General features: G+C 40.2%; 1 protein-coding gene across 24 annotated transcripts in view; it reads left to right on the top strand.

Annotated features, from left to right (window-relative positions):
* LOC106172234 (filamin-A) overlaps positions 1-15897 on the top strand; it is a 120970-nt gene that overhangs the window by 81538 nt on the left and 23535 nt on the right. For 19 of the 24 annotated variants that reach the window (XM_087015910.1, XM_087015909.1, XM_087015907.1 and 16 more), the window contains 3 exons: positions 2120-2293; positions 13221-13379; positions 14424-14627. In XM_087015910.1, coding sequence (XP_086872036.1) covers positions 2120-2293; positions 13221-13379; positions 14424-14627 — 537 coding nt within the window. The other 5 variants (XM_087015904.1, XM_087015922.1, XM_087015903.1 and 2 more) reach the window with 5 other exon arrangements.

The raw sequence follows: 15897 nt of genomic DNA, 5'->3' as shown, positions 1-15897 counted from the left end.
TATATCCTACAAAACCTTTATACATTAGAATTCACCCAAACCATCCATACATATGTGGGGAAAACCTGCTGGTAGTTTGAATGCTCTACACTGAAGTTTCAACATATATGGGGCATATTTATTATTCTCATTGAAGACAAACAATTTTACCCGCAGTAAAATTAGCTCCATATTTAGACCAAGCGATATGTAACTTTTCCTGACAGGGAGAAATTGATAGCAAAAGAGGAAGGTTATTAATATTATTTTGGCTCACAGACGGATAATTATATATCTCACCTATTAATCTAGTTGAAGAGATCAGGATTGGGTCAGGTATCACATGATATCAAACACAAGTTTATCTAATATTTCATCCCATTGGAATGTCCAGTTAACAGAAATAATTACCAGAAGGAAGGCGTGGTATTTAAGGTGGCAGACTGGTTGTCTAGTTCATAGCATTTTGATTTTCCTGAATTCATGTCCAGTTTGGTGACCAGTGGTGTTTCATTGAGTGCTCAGATTTATGGACGTTGATTCACCATTTCTGCAGTGAAATCTTTGTGAAAGGACAAGAAATACAGTCCAGCTTCTACTGAATTCACCTGCCTAATTCAAGGTGTGGTATTAACCCACTTCCCATCTCACGTCAGATTACAATAGTATCAACAGCAACAATCCAAATGCATGTCCAGTTCTGTCAAAGGATGTGGTGACCAAACGGCTTTCTAACCATTGAGTGACCACATTTATGTCCAGATCGCCATCCTTGGGCTAAGTGACCTACCTCTTAACTTTGCAAGACCATCAACTTTGGATATTGCAATAATCATTTTTGAACAGTATTGGTAAACAAAGACAAAATCAGATGGGATGTGTGTCCAGTTTGGCTGCAGACTGACCACTAAGTTTTGGTCAATTTCCTCCCGACTTAATGTCCAGTTGGGTTAAACTGATGTCCTGAGGCACACTGACCACTTACCTATCTCATTGACCACGAGGCCAGCCAGATTTATGGCTGTTCACACCCTCTCCCCCCTTGCATGCACAGACTGAATGCATGGGTTATCCTATTATGGTATTGGGAGTGGCGATGAAGACAGCTAGACAGTGTTTTTCTGTGGGTCAATTGTCTCAGTTTATTTGTGAGACAGCTTTATTTAATTGTTTTCAAGTTCACTGCTGAAGACAATTGTATCACTGCATAAGGATAGATTTCTCAGCTGTGGCCACTGCTGTTGCATCTTTTCATCTAGGTTCAGACTTAAATTTTGTTTAACTTCTGTTCTCTCAGATATTGCAGCAAGAGTGAATGAATGGTACCTTTTGAAACTTTTTAATATTAATATATGAGAACTACTCAAAGGATCTGAAATAGAAACATGGTACGGTTGTTTTGGGGAAAATGTAATGACTTTCTTGGAAAATCCTTGGTGCGTTGGAAGTATCTTACACTGACACATAAAGACACAGATGTCTACAGTTAGGAATGTCACACATAGGATAGGATGTATCATGTAGCTTCTATGGGAAAATCAGAATTTGTTAAACTAGGGTTTCCAGGTAAGACTGTCATAAGTGTTTAAAAATTAATGTAGCAGTTTTTGTTGACAGTTTGTACAAGTATTTGTACAAATATAAGATAAAGTGTTTCATCATAAAGCTAGTAAAAGTCACATATATACATGTGTGCCTACGATCATGCATATGTGTGCAAATAAGTGCATATGTGTATCTACATGAATACACATCTAGATCATATGCAAACTTCAAAACTAAACTATATGAAATTGTGTATAAGCAGGCATTCATATGCAGCCTGTTCATTATGTTGCCTTTATCTATGGTTTAGAGGTATATTGGTAACAAGGGCTGATTAGATATAACAAGGGCTATTTATTTTTGATCAATAACACAAACAAGGCTTGACATACTAAATCAACTTATTCCTTTTCATAAATAATAAAAATCCTTTTTTTACCAGAGAATCAACTAAAACTACCTTCATATTAATGTGGAATCAGTAACCTCCTTAGTTTATAAAGAAACTCCACACCATTCAGTAATATTTTATGTCATATTGCTGTTTTCAAGCAGTTAACCATTGTTTTCAAACATCTCTGTTTCGCCATTCTAGGAGGCCTGTCACTGGCAGTAGAGGGTCCGTCTAAAGCAGAGATTGTCTGCAAGGACAATAAAGATGGCACGTGCTCCGTGTGCTACTACCCCACAGCTCCGGGAGAGTACCAGATTGCGGTGAAGTTTGACAACAAACACATCTCTGGCTCACCATTCACAGCACAGATTGCAGGTAGGAATCTATATAATATATGTGGTATATGTATATATGTCTGTGTAAAGTATATGACTGTATATGTCGTATATATGTGTGTATATGTATAGGTATATGAAAGTGAAGTGTATTTGTATAATGTACGTATATGTGAATACATATATTTGTTTGTAATGTATATGAATAGAATGGTAAAAATGGTGCCAGCTTGTATAATTACATAGCTGTATGTGGGTATGTATACGTATGAGATCTTTGTCATGGTATATATTTCTGGATCACCCTTGCAGCAGGTAGGTGATAGATGCATTTTATTTGTATAGGTTACATGTCATAAATATACACCCCATGTTTTACTGTGTGCTATGAATGTGAGCAAATCACCTGAAATGTATTCATCTTAGACCCGGCATGCTTTTTGTTAAAGTCTTTGTGCTACACATATATTTGGTTGGTGTTTCTGATATATTTGTGCTAGACTGATTTATATTATGATAATAAATAGCAAAACACTATAGCACACAGGTATATTTGTATGATATGTGTGTCTGTGAAGGAGTGTGGTATAGCAGTATGTGTTTCATATGTGTATATTTGACTTTTGTACCTGGTTTTCTATATTTCTGCATCTTTCATTATATTTCAATATATCATCTTGCTGGCATTTGCTCATTACACTGTTTTATTGGCAGTTTTTTTATTTAAATGCTAGACTAATGAATTTTATCTGTCTGAATCAGCGTTGTTTTAGACTACAGTGGCAGATATATCTTTCAGATTATTTTTGTCAGTCTCATTATTAGTTTTTTCCTTGTCCATGTTAATTCAGAATACTGTTTTTTTGTAAATATCTCAATAGGATCAGTACATGGAAAAAACTATATAAATTGAAGTTAGAAATTGATGCTTAACCTTTGATAGACATGCAGATGTATTTTCAAGCCATTTGTACTTGATATCCAAGTACATCCAATCTTACCTGAAAGTAGGAAAATAATCTATAATTGAATAAATAGCACATACAGTATTTGTTGGTTTATTTATTCATTAGCACCCATTTTGTTGTAATGAAACGAAAGGGAAAAGGAAATACTTGGTATCCATCAGAACTTAGAAAAAGAAAATAAGGAAAAATCTGAAGCAGCACATACAGAATTTATTATTTATTAGAATCAATATTGCTTTGTTTTTGTTTTTATAATGAACTGTATTTTTGTTTTATAACATACAGGCCTCAAATACCTCTGGTTTATAAGATAAAATTTAACAAATTATCTATTACATGCCATATTTTTCTAACAGCAAAAGAACATGAAAAAAGACTAAAAAGATGACAAAATTTTACATCCTTTTTGAAGGCACTGTAGTTTATCATTCATGCTGAAGCATTGAGTAATGCTATATGAATGAATAAGCCTATTAGCTACAGACTACCAGCATGGAGTGATGGGTCATACGGTGCTCTCTATAAATCATCATCTGCCTTCAGACCATGGGTGGAGCATTCAAAACCAACAGCGTTTTTTCTTGTAGCTCTTTTCCTGTACAAGTCTTGCAGTATCCAGATGTAGCCTCTTCTGTTCATCTTTGCATCAGTGCTTAACGGTGTTTTGAAGTTTCTCCCCTCTACGTTTTTGTAACTTGTGTCAGGTTTTTAATTGAAAATAAAGTTATTTAAAACCCAGTGTTGTGTTTTTAAATTGCTAAAGCATTGAGGTTGTGATCAGCGAAAAAACACTTAGCATGACAGGTTTTCTAAAAGCATATTTTGTATTGAAATTTCATAATTGCTCTTAGAGGAATCGTCATTTGCAAGAATTCACCCAGTAGAAAAATAAGTGTAATGATAAACAGCAGTTGACCCTAGGTTCATTTTTGAAAAGTATGCTGCTGATACATAAGAGTAATATTACAGTTTAATGAAAACAAATGTACCTTGCCTAGCATTTCCAACTGGGTGTTTGTAAAGCTATTAAACACTTAGAATGATAATTTACTGTAAAACTTACGTTAGTAGGTGTTGGCGAATGTCTCAAGAGGTGTTATTTTGTACCCCACAGATACATTAACCACCTACTTGGGAATGATATTATTTTGAATTATGTGCTTAAACTCATCCCACAGACTTACCTGGTAGGAATTCCAAGAATGCTACAGCTTTGGCTCAAGTCCTACAGGTACTGATTGATTCTTTGCTGGAACTGCCAGGTAGATTCTAGAAGTTGTCTCCCTTTTATTTGATTCATCTTATATTTAACGTCATAATGTACTACATTATAAGCGTAGCTGTCATTTTACTAAGTGCTCAAACAAAGTGGATCCGGCGGGGATGGGGATGTTCTTGCTGAGATAGAAAAGGTCTGAGGAGGCAATTCTCCCCTTAACTTCCCCCCACCTTCTGTTAAACAAGCCATGACATTTCCAGGTGAAGATACTCCTAGCCAGTTCACCGCAGGATTCTCGGCTCACTCTCTAAAAATACGCAGCATCTGAACATGTAATCAAGGGAAATCCATGGCACAGTTAATTACAGTGATCTATAAATTGCATCACGAAAAAACCCGAGACTTGAGAATATCTTGTCAGTTCTAGCATCTAACGACTTAAATCTTCGCAGTTTCTCCAGGGAATGTTAGCCTGAGTCATCATTGAAGTGTAATTTTGCCTAAACTTGGAGATGGTGTTTTGAGCCGTTTTTTAGTTTAACCTTTGAATTCCTGGAGCTTGTTGAAGTATGTATTTCTGGCTCAGGCTTAAACAGAGAGTGACTCCCTCAGCCCACATAAATACAAGGTGATTTAGTCTTGTGTGAGAGGAAGACGATGAAGTAGAACTTTCTTTGAGCCGCACTGGCAACAGTATCTCTCAGTTATACAGACAGGAATGCTGGGGTTTTTGCTGGAGATAACCCTGCTCTATACAGCTACAATGTTTACTTGTACTTATTCGTGTTAAAGAGGAGGCTTTTCATGTTCAGCATTGGTAGCCTTATGAGAGTTAGACTCTATCAGCATAACAGACTGGGCAGACAGGCAATGTACAATTTGTACTTGTGGTAATTTTTTTGACTTTTTTGCAACACTTCTTAATAATATAGAAAAGAGAAACATCAGACAGCTTTTATAGGAAACAGTTCACATCATGGCATCTGTGAAAACCACAACAACTACAGTCAGAGAGTCTTCTACGACCACAAGAAGATATGTCACAGAGAACAGAACACAGAGGCATTTTCTGCGGAGATACTCTCTCCCGTCTTCAGAAATTCAGCGCTTTCATACGGAGCACCTGGCTGATGGAAATAGTCACCCTGTGGAGGAAACCCAAACTTGCTCCATAGAGTACAATCCCGATACTGGAACTCAGACCAAAAGGACTAAAACCACGACTCGCAGGGTACGCAGAACTGTGACACAGGGCACAAGTCCACCCCAAGTTCAAAATTTAGGGAGAAGTTTCTATGTTTTACCCATTGGGCAGTCTACTTCACCAGGGGTATTTAAAACTGGTCCAACTTCAAATTTGCAAACATCACTTTCAGAAAATGTTCAAGAGAGGTACTACACTCTTCCTTTACAGCGTGATAGTACTACTGCTGCCCCCTATAGTCAAGGCCAGGATATATTTGATGTGAATATCCCAGTCAGACTAGTGGAGAGGCGTATGTCATTGCCGTCCTCACAGATCATACAAAAAATCACCGAGACGCGGAAGACATATACAACTAACATTTCTGATTCACTCTCCAGTTTCCCAAAACGTCCACCAGAAACACTCAAATTTCAAATTGTGCCAATTGATTTTGAAGATGGGCCTGGTTTGTATCCGACCCCTCCTGGTAAACCAGATCAGCCAAACTTGATACCTGTATTCTCTAAGTCTCCGGGTCCAACCCCTGCAGGCACTGAGGTACCCCCAAAAACAGATACCAAAGGTGTTGATGGTGTTAAAGTACAAGAGCCCCTGCTGATTAACATGAAGCCCATTGCTGAGGATGAAATATTTCCTTCCCCACAAAAAGCCCAATGGGTCCCTGCTGAACCTGGTAAAAAGAAACCTGATGCCAGTAAGTCTGGCCAGCAACCTCCTGACAAACAACAAGAGACCAAGCAGCCTCCAAATGTCATAGAAAAGGATTTGAAAGGTAAACCTGAAATGCTTAAAGAATCAGAACCAATGAGATTTTGTGTGGAACCTTTTGTGCATGAAGAGAGTTTACCCGTCCCACAGAAAATCCAATTGGGTTCTGATAAACCAGGGTTTGAGAGTGATTTTCCAGAACCCCAACAGGCTTCCTTAACTCGTCATTGTGACATCCCTAAAAAAGCACAGCAACCGTTGAAGAAACCAAAAAGTGGTTTAGAATCTCCAGCATCAAGAAAACCAGATACCAAAAGCCCCAGTACTGTTTCTCCAGGATCAGGTGCCCCAGACTATGACTGGATACCATACTCTGGCCACCCAGATGTTCCAATTAGCACTAAGTCAATGGAGATTCCTGCACAGTCATTTAAAAGTGAAGTGAAACCTCCCCAGCCAGAGAAGGGAAGACAAAAACCCGACCAAAGGGCAGGTCAGCCTGTGCCACCCTTTGATGATGAATTTCCCACTCCACAAAGGTTAATTGCTTCCTTTGAACCAGATGAGCCAGTTAAAGGTACTGGTAGGCCAAAAGAAGACCATGATTATCAGCGCCCATCCCCAAAATTGGAGGGACAGGTGCCACAAGTTATTTCGCTGGCGACCTTTCCAGGTGAACCCATTTCCTCAGAAGAAGCACCCCAGTCAGTGCCACAGGAAATTCGGATCATTCACCAAGATGGCAGACCTGGCCACCCCACCCCTAGGGATAGGTCACACCCTGGGGAACAGGTGGTTGGAGTTCCTGATATAACTGAGAGAAACAGACCCCAGGAAATCACACAGAAAAGTAGAAAACGTGACATACCTAGTGCTTCTCCTTATGATAGAAAAATTGAACCCCAAGTGGTCAATATCATTCACCAAGATATGAGCCCAGATAGATATCCACATTTTCGCCCTACTGATAAAAGACCTGGGCCTCAGGCAGTGAACATCGTTTATCAAGATATGAGTCCTGCTGGTCATCCTTATTCTGGTCCTACTGATAGAAAACCTGAATCTCAGCCTGTACATATAATTCACCAAGAGGATTATCCTGATGGACATCCATATTCTGGGCCTGTTGATAGAAAACCTGGGCCCCAGCCTGGGAACATCAGTGGCCCAAATATGAAGGCAAAACCCAGAGGCCCAGGAAAAGCAGTACCAAAGCTTGTCAGGCAGCCTAGAGTATATGAAGGTATTGGACAGGTTCCTGGCCAGAAAGGTAAGGGAATGCCTACACCTAAAGATAGAAAAGAACAGAGTTTCATCCCACCAGGGGGTGAGGTGTTAGAACCCCAGCAGGTGATTGTGGTGGCTTCAGCTTTACCATTAAAACCACAGGACACACCTAGGAAACCACAGGGTGACAGGCCACGCCCTGGCACTGATGGTGATGATGAGTCACCAGCACCACAGAAGGCTAATGTGAAGAATGAAGTTGTCACCCCTGAGAGTGGAATCCCAAGGGATCGAAAATATATCCCTGGGGATAGAGAACCTGGTTATCAGAAAAAGCCTGAACTGAATGAGTATGTTGAGTCCCCAGTACCACAGAAACACATGGTTTCATATATAGATATGGTCCCAGAGCCTAGAACATTAGACAAAGAGAAGGGCACACCACAGGGCCCTCAAAGTGACATCCCTGTAGTAGACAGAAGAGTAAAAGATGATGATGAGTTCCCAATGCCACAGAGAGCAAATGTCATGTATCAAGATATTACCCCAGAGAGAAAAAGACTAGGGGACAGACAGTATAAACCCCAGGACAAAAGACCAGGGGATGGTGAAAATGAGTTTCCTGCACCACAGAGAGCAAATATAATATATCAAGTTGTTACTCCAGAGCCTCAAAATACCAGAGTGAAACAACGCATACCTGTGGATAAAGGAGTTGGCTCTGATGATGATAGGTTTCCAACCCCACAAAAAGCTACTATCGCATATCGGGATTTCACCCCAGAGTCTGGTAAACCAATGGGAAAAGAAAGCAGACCCCAGGGTCGAAAGCCAGATGCTGGCAATGAGGAATATCCTACGTCACAAAAACCATTTGTCACATATCAATATACTACTCCAAATGTTGATGAACAAGGCAGACACCAGGTGAAGAGACCTCATAAATATACCCCAGGTAGTGAAGAAGATGATGAGTTTCCTATTCCTCGAGAAGCTGCTGTACTGTATCAGGATATTACCCCAGAATCGAGCACCCAGATCGACAGACGAGATGTTGGACAGGTAAGACCACAAGATGACAGAGCTTATGGGAAGGGAAAGCCAGAAAAGGATGATGATTTTTCAACACCACAGGTAGCTACTGTCACAAACCAAATTTTCATCTCTGAACCACCTGGCAGAGGGCCAGAAAGATTTCCTGCTGATAGACTAGGCCCAGGGGAGGAATATTTACCACAACATAGACAGGATGGCAAACGTAGTAGACCACAAGGACGTCCTAGTAAGGGTAAAAGAAGTCCAGAGAATGATGATGAATTTCCAACGCCACAGAAAGCAGCTATTTTTTACCAAGATGTGACTCCTGAACTTCCGAGAAAAAGGCCAGAAAGTCCCTACACAGACAGCCCAGGCTTTGGGGATGATGCTTTTCCAATCCCTCAGAAAGCTAGTGTCCTATATCAAGATGTGACTCCAGAGCCCAGGAAACCCAGAGACAGGAAAGGTGAATCACGTGGTTTCAGGCCACCAACTGGTGGGGAAAACAAGTTTCCAACCCCTCAGAAAGCTACTGTTTCATATCAAGACATGACCCCTGAAGCAGGTATACCAGGTGACAAACAATATGGCAAGGGAAACAGTTACCCAGCAAAAAGACCAGGCACAGACAATGATATGTTTCCAACTCCTCAGAAAGTTACTGTCCTGTACCAAGATATAACCCCGGAACCTAATAGGCAAAGAGACCAGCAAAGGAGACCCCAGGATGAAAGGCAAAAACCATCTCATGGTGACAGACCTAGACCAGATGATGACTTTCCAACTTCCGATAATGTCTCTGTGTTGTACCAAGATGTATCTCCAGAACCTAGAAAACCAAGAGATCAACATGGAAGGCCCCAGAATGACAGACCTGGACGAGGAGGTGAATTTCCAAAACCCGAGGAAATTACTGTGGTGTACCAAGATGTAACCCCAGAACCTAGAAGGCCTAGAGACCAACAAGGAAGGCCCCAGGATGATAGACAAAGGCCAGACAAAAGAGATGATGAATTTCCAACTCCTCAAAAAGTAACCGTTTTGTACCAAGATGTAACCCCAGAACCTAGAAGGCCTAGAGAACAACAAGGAAAGCCCCAGGATGATAGACAAGGGCCAGACAACAGAGATGACGAATTTCCAACTCCTCAAAAAGTTACCGTCTTGTACCAAGATGTCAGCCCAGAGCCTGCTAGAAGGCCAAGAGACCAACACGGAAGGCCCCAGGATGGTAGAAAAAGACCAGATGACAGAGATGAATTTCCAACTCCTCAAAAAGTAACTGTTTTGTACCAAGATGTCAGCCCAGAACCTAGAAGGCCTAGAGACCAACAAGGAAGGCCCCAGGATGATAGAAAAAGACCAGATGACAGAGATGATGAATTTTCAACTCCCCAGAAAGTTACCGACTTGTACCAAGATGTCAGCCCAGAACCTAGAAGGCCTAGAGACCAACAAGGAAGGCCCCAGGATGATAGAAAAAGACCAGACAAAAGAGATGATGAATTTCCAACTCCTCAAAAAGTAACTGTTTTGTACCAAGATGTAACCCCAGAACCTAGAAGGCCTAGAGAACAACAAGGAAGGCCCCAGGATGAAAAGCAAAGACCAGACAACAGAGATAATGAATTACCAACTCCTCAAAAAGTGACTCTGGTGTACCAAGATGTAACCCCAGAACCTAGAAGGCCTAGAGACCAACAAGGAAGGCCCCAGGATGAAAAGCAAAGACCAGACAACAGAGATAATGAATTACCAACTCCTCAAAAAGTGACTCTGGTGTACCAAGATGTAACCCCAGAACCTAGAAGGCCTAGAGACCAACAAGGAAGGCCCCAGGATGATCGACAAGGGCCAGACAACAGAGATGATGAATTTCCAACTCCTCAGAAAGTAACTGTTTTGTACCAAGGTGTCAGCCCAGAACCTAAAAGACCAAGGGAGGGAAACATCCAAATGGATAAGAAAATCCCAGTGAATGAAGACAAGTATCTACATAAAAATCCACAAAGCACATCATTTCCAGGCAGTGCAGAATCTGAACCTGTTGGCTACAGTGTCGCCCCCTATATTTGTGAACAGAGCTTCCCAAGGCCTCAGCGAGCAAAGCAGAGTTATGAGGGAAGGCCAGATAAGGTGCCTGACTCTAGTCCTACTAAAAAGGGATTTGATGAGGAATTTCCAGTCCCACAGAGGGCTATGACAGCATATGAATTACCTTCAGCAAGAAAACAGCCACAACCTTCTGCACAACCTTCAGATGCCAAAGAGGGAAGGCGTCACAGACCAGGAGAGGACAGAACACTAGAGGACAACAGAGAGGGAAGGCTGCATAGACCTGAAAATAAAGCACAAGAGGTTGACAGAAAGGGAAGGCGTCGTAGACCAGAAGATAGAACACCAGAAGGCGACAGAGAGGGAAGGCATCTCAGACTGGAAGATGACAGAACACCAGAGGGTGACAGAGAGGGAAGGCGTCGTAGGCCAGAAGATAGAACACCAGAAGGCGACAGAGAGGGAAGGCTTGATAGACCCGAAGATGACAGAACACCAGAGGGTGACAGAGAGAGAAGGCGTCGTAGGCCAGGTGAAGACAGAACACCAGAGGGCGATAGAGAAGGAAGGCAACACAGACCAGGTGAAGATAAAGCAGCAGGCAGTGATGAATTTCCAACCCCACAGAGAGCCATCATCACATACCAAGATGTCACTCCTGAGTCCAAAGAGCCAAGAACTAGACAAGACAGAAAACAGGGTGACAAACCAGATAAAGATGATAAATTTCCAACTCCACAGAAACCTAATGTCATTTACCAAGATATCACTCCTGAGCAAGATAAACCAGGAAAGAGTGCCCCAGAGTCTGCTAAACCAAGAAGCAGTCACGGGACCCCCAGGGTTGAAAAGCCAGATTCAGGCCCTCAGGGGGACAATAGCATCCCAGTGAGATATACAGTCCCTGTGTCTGATACTACTCCATCCCCAGCTGAACCCAAAGAGGGTAAATGGGAGCAGAGAGACCCAGTCAAGTTCATTGTCATGCCATCAGCACGTGACCGGTCTCCATCACCCATACCCAGTGGCCAGCCAGTGTCCACCTACTTATATGACCGTCCAGTAGGGTCAGTGCCTGGAGATGGCCAGGAGGGGGAAAGTGAACAACCTCCTCATGGGAGTGGGGTTAGGTTACCCCAAGATACCCCTTTTGTGTATAGATATTACCCTGGGGATAATGTGGAACCACAGAGAGGCACTGAAGGGGAGAGGGTGCCAGTTGCGGCTCAATATAAAGATGGGGGGAAGTTTCCCCCTGAATCTCCTGATGGGTATTACCCGGGAGATGAAGCAGGGCCACAGAGAGGCTCAGAAGGGGAGAAAATGGTGCCAGTGGGTGAGGCTCGGAAAAGAGAGCCAAGACGTAGACGAACAAGACCCACCCAGGGAGCCCCTGCAGGTAACCAGTATCTGAAACAGACTCGTGCATTTTCCGGCTTTTTTTTCTCACTGAAAACTGCTTTTTTCCGTAGGTGTATTTGAACGTGATTTTTTAAATTTTAGATCTTTTATCTTTCTACTTTCTCTTTCATTCCATATCAAAAGATACAGGAGTTGAAGTTGTGCTCCTTGTAAATAATGTATTGTTATTTAACTGCAGAAGTTTTAAAGAGCATGTTAATGCTTAGTATGCAAAATTTTTGGCTTTTGTATGAATGCTCTTATGGGCCATTTGTGATTAATAGTAGCCATTGTTAAAAACTTTATAATAGGCTTCTCTCTCTTTCTCTACTTGAATAGTTCAAGCAAAAGCTTCAGAAACTCACTGATAATTAGATGTGTTACTTTCAAATCTGAATAGTTATGAATGCTATATCAGAGGGCTTCCTTCTCTTCCATTGCATTGTTTCTCCTGAATAAATATTTCTTCTTGTATTTTAACTCAATTCTTCTGAATAAATCTTCTCTTTCTCTGCTGTTTTACATACTATTGTATTTTTTATCAATGCTTTGGTAGATGGACACACAAATATGTAAGTATTTATTCTTTGTATGTTTCAACAGTGATTCAGTGATGTGTTGCATTATCATTTGTGAGGTGGAAAGATGGATGTTTGTATGGATGGATGTTTGTTTGTTTGTATGTTTGTATGTTGAGATTGTTGGGTTCAGGTGTTTGTAATGTTGTTGGATATTATTGTATGTTTAAACCTTAATGCTGTTATTAAGGCTGTGTGTCTTTGTCAGAATTTGTCTGTTGATCGTGGCTACTTGTGGTCAGTCTTATATTGTTGTCATTAGTGTTAATTTTTCTTATTCCCCCCTTGTTATTGCAGTATGTAACTTTTTTCCATCCATGAAGTAGAAATAGTATTGTTGAAACATATCAGATGTATAATTTTCAGTATAATTAATATTTTGTGCTCAAGGTAGCAAACAGAAATGGATTTCTATCATACTAGTATGATAATAAAGGTTTTCAATTAAAGCAAAAAAAAAAAAAAAACATTGTGAAAGTCTTATCGGTCAGAGTTGCACTTGTTCTCATACCACTTTTGCCACCAAACGGAATTTGTATTTCAACCCACCATATTGTATGTTCTAGGAGAGGGCAAGAAGAAGTCGCAGGTGTCCGTAGGTACCAGCAGTGACATCTCCCTGGACATCAAGGACGTGGACATCTCCACTCTCACAGCCAATATTATTAGTCCATCTGGGAAAGAGCAGCCCTGTATCCTCAAGAGACTGCCCAATGGACATCTTGGTAAGAATTAGTGGGGTAATTTCCTTCAAAGATAAATAAGAAGTAAGAGGAAATGTTTTGTCCCACTATATCTGTACTGACTTATGCAAAAACAACTATTTGCTGTTGAATATAACTAGATGAGATATTCATTGAGGCATTCTGCATTGTATTGTTCTGAGATTTCATTTCATGCTGATCTGTTTGAGCGAATAGATCCTTTTTTAGGCTTAATGCTATGAAATGAAAGAAGAATTATACTGGGGAAGCGGTGTACACATGAAAATGTTTTGTGTCATCAAAATCAAATTTCATTGGAAGGTTAAAATGTGTCAGGTTGAGATTGCGTTAGTTGAGCTCAGAGATTGTGCCTAGCCCAACCATGTCTGATCTGGCCAAACCTGACCTGTTTCTGAAGCAAAACTACCTCACCTCCAGTTTCTTTGCTTACAGACGTGTGTGTTAATCTTACCTGAGTATGGATTATGTTTGAAATTCCAGCATTTTGGGAGTAATAATTATTTGCTGCTGTTTCATTTGTTATCGGTTATTTTATCAGACCTTAACATACCCCAGGCATATTTTTTCCTCTGAAACTAATTTGCTGAAACTAATGACTTGATAATGTCACTTTCAAATGCAAAATGATCAATCACTTGCATCTGTTGAAGATCTTTGAATACATATTTTACTGATTTTCTTGAAGGTGAAAGAAAATCACAAAAACTTGGCAAAAAAGAGAGCCTAAAAATATTTGACGCCTTGTCCTTATAAATTAATTTTCAAATTTTGCAGAAAGCAGCCTTGTAAAAATAAGTACCACTTTGACCCCACAGTCAACATAGAGGAGTCCCAGATGTTCCGGGTTGTTGAAGACATGTTTTACTAATTTTTTTTTTTTTCAAATTACAATGCAAAATGAAGGTAAAATATTCAACACTTTGACTGGGATGGGCATGTATGTGTTGATGCAGCCACTCCTATTTGCGAAAAAAAAGCGAAAGAGAGACAAACAAACAAAAATTCAAAATATTTGACAGATTGACCCTGTTTTCTATTTTCCAGGAATCTCATTTACTCCCCAAGAGAAAGGCGACCACAAGGTGAATGTCTACAAGAATGGGCAACCCATTCGCAACAGTCCTTTTATTATCAGCGTGGGCGAGAAAGAGCTGGGAAATGCCAGCAGGGTGAAGGTTTCTGGGAAAGGACTGGAGGAAGGCATGGCCAACGAAGTGAATCAATTCACCGTGAATACTAAAGATGCAGGTATGTGACAGTTTTTGGTGTGTGCTTGCATGTGTGTGTTTGTGTGTTCGTGAGAGAGAGAGAGAGGGAGAGTGTAATGTGCAAGAATTTATTTTCATGGCTCCCCTGTTAAAGATTCTTTATTTACAGATCCCTTATTTGCTGATTTGCATATACCCACCTGCTGTGTTCTAGCAACATGTTTGTGCTCTCATATCTAAACATGCATGTTTAAATGTATTATAGTGTATAATGGTGAGACAGAAATTTTGAAGGTTAAAAAAAGGGATGTGGATGTGATGATTGTTTTATATTTAGGGTTTCTCATAACATTTTACTTGAGATTGATTTGAAAACTTTATGCACTTTCAGATGTTATATTTTTGTTTGTTCTATATTGTTTATAAACATGTTTTCAGATTTCCATTTTCAAAGTTTTTATATTTTATAGTATTATTAAGAAAAAAGGCGGCATCTTATGTCATTTAAATGAGCATTAAATCCACATGCAGGTCAAAATGATTTTGCATTAAAACTTTGCTTGCCTGTTTTCTGCTATCCTTTTTTCCAATATTGCAAAGTAGATCTTTAAATGTAGTTAACTGATTCCTCACCAGAGTGCAGCACAATGCATCAAAGATGGCTGAATCAAAGTAATCCTAATTCCACCTCTGCCATCATTTTGCAGCTGTTTTTTATATCTCTTGCTCAATTATAAAGAAATAATTATTCAACAGCATTTGTTATATTAAAGAGGTGGTGCCTGTAGTTTGAAAAAATTCTCACTAGAGCACAGCACCAGTCCAGTCTCAGAACATTTTTGACATAATTAACAAAAGAATCCTACTGTGCAGTTATTATTATAAATTCTTTCAAAATGTTTTTGTTAGAATAAACTTGTACCACATTGGGATTTATTTTTATTTTATTTTTTTTTTTACATTTTTTGGTTTTAAATCGTGTGAAATATTTTGCGTTAAGTTTATATCATCTCCACCAGAGTGCAGCACCAGTCCTGTTTCTCAAAATTGTTTGACAGAGAGCAAACATATGAATGGTGCTTTGCAAACACAGAGTGACCTTAGGGTCAGCACAGGTGAATAAGAAGTGCATTAACTCTGGCAGAAGGCACATCACTGGATTTACCAGACTGCCTAAAAGCTTTCTTCAAATTATACTGGGGGAACTGGCGGTGAATGAAACAGGGGGAAATCAAAATAGCTAATAAAAATAAGTGTATGGCAAATACACTGTAATCATGTAGGCGTCACAGTCATCGGTCACTGGCTTG

The sequence above is a fragment of the Lingula anatina genome, chromosome 6 (assembly GCF_051362555.1).
Source record: "Lingula anatina isolate TDL-2025a chromosome 6, LinAna3.0, whole genome shotgun sequence".
Lineage (NCBI taxonomy): Eukaryota > Metazoa > Brachiopoda > Lingulata > Lingulida > Lingulidae > Lingula > Lingula anatina.
This window is presented reverse-complemented; position numbering and strand designations above follow the sequence as displayed.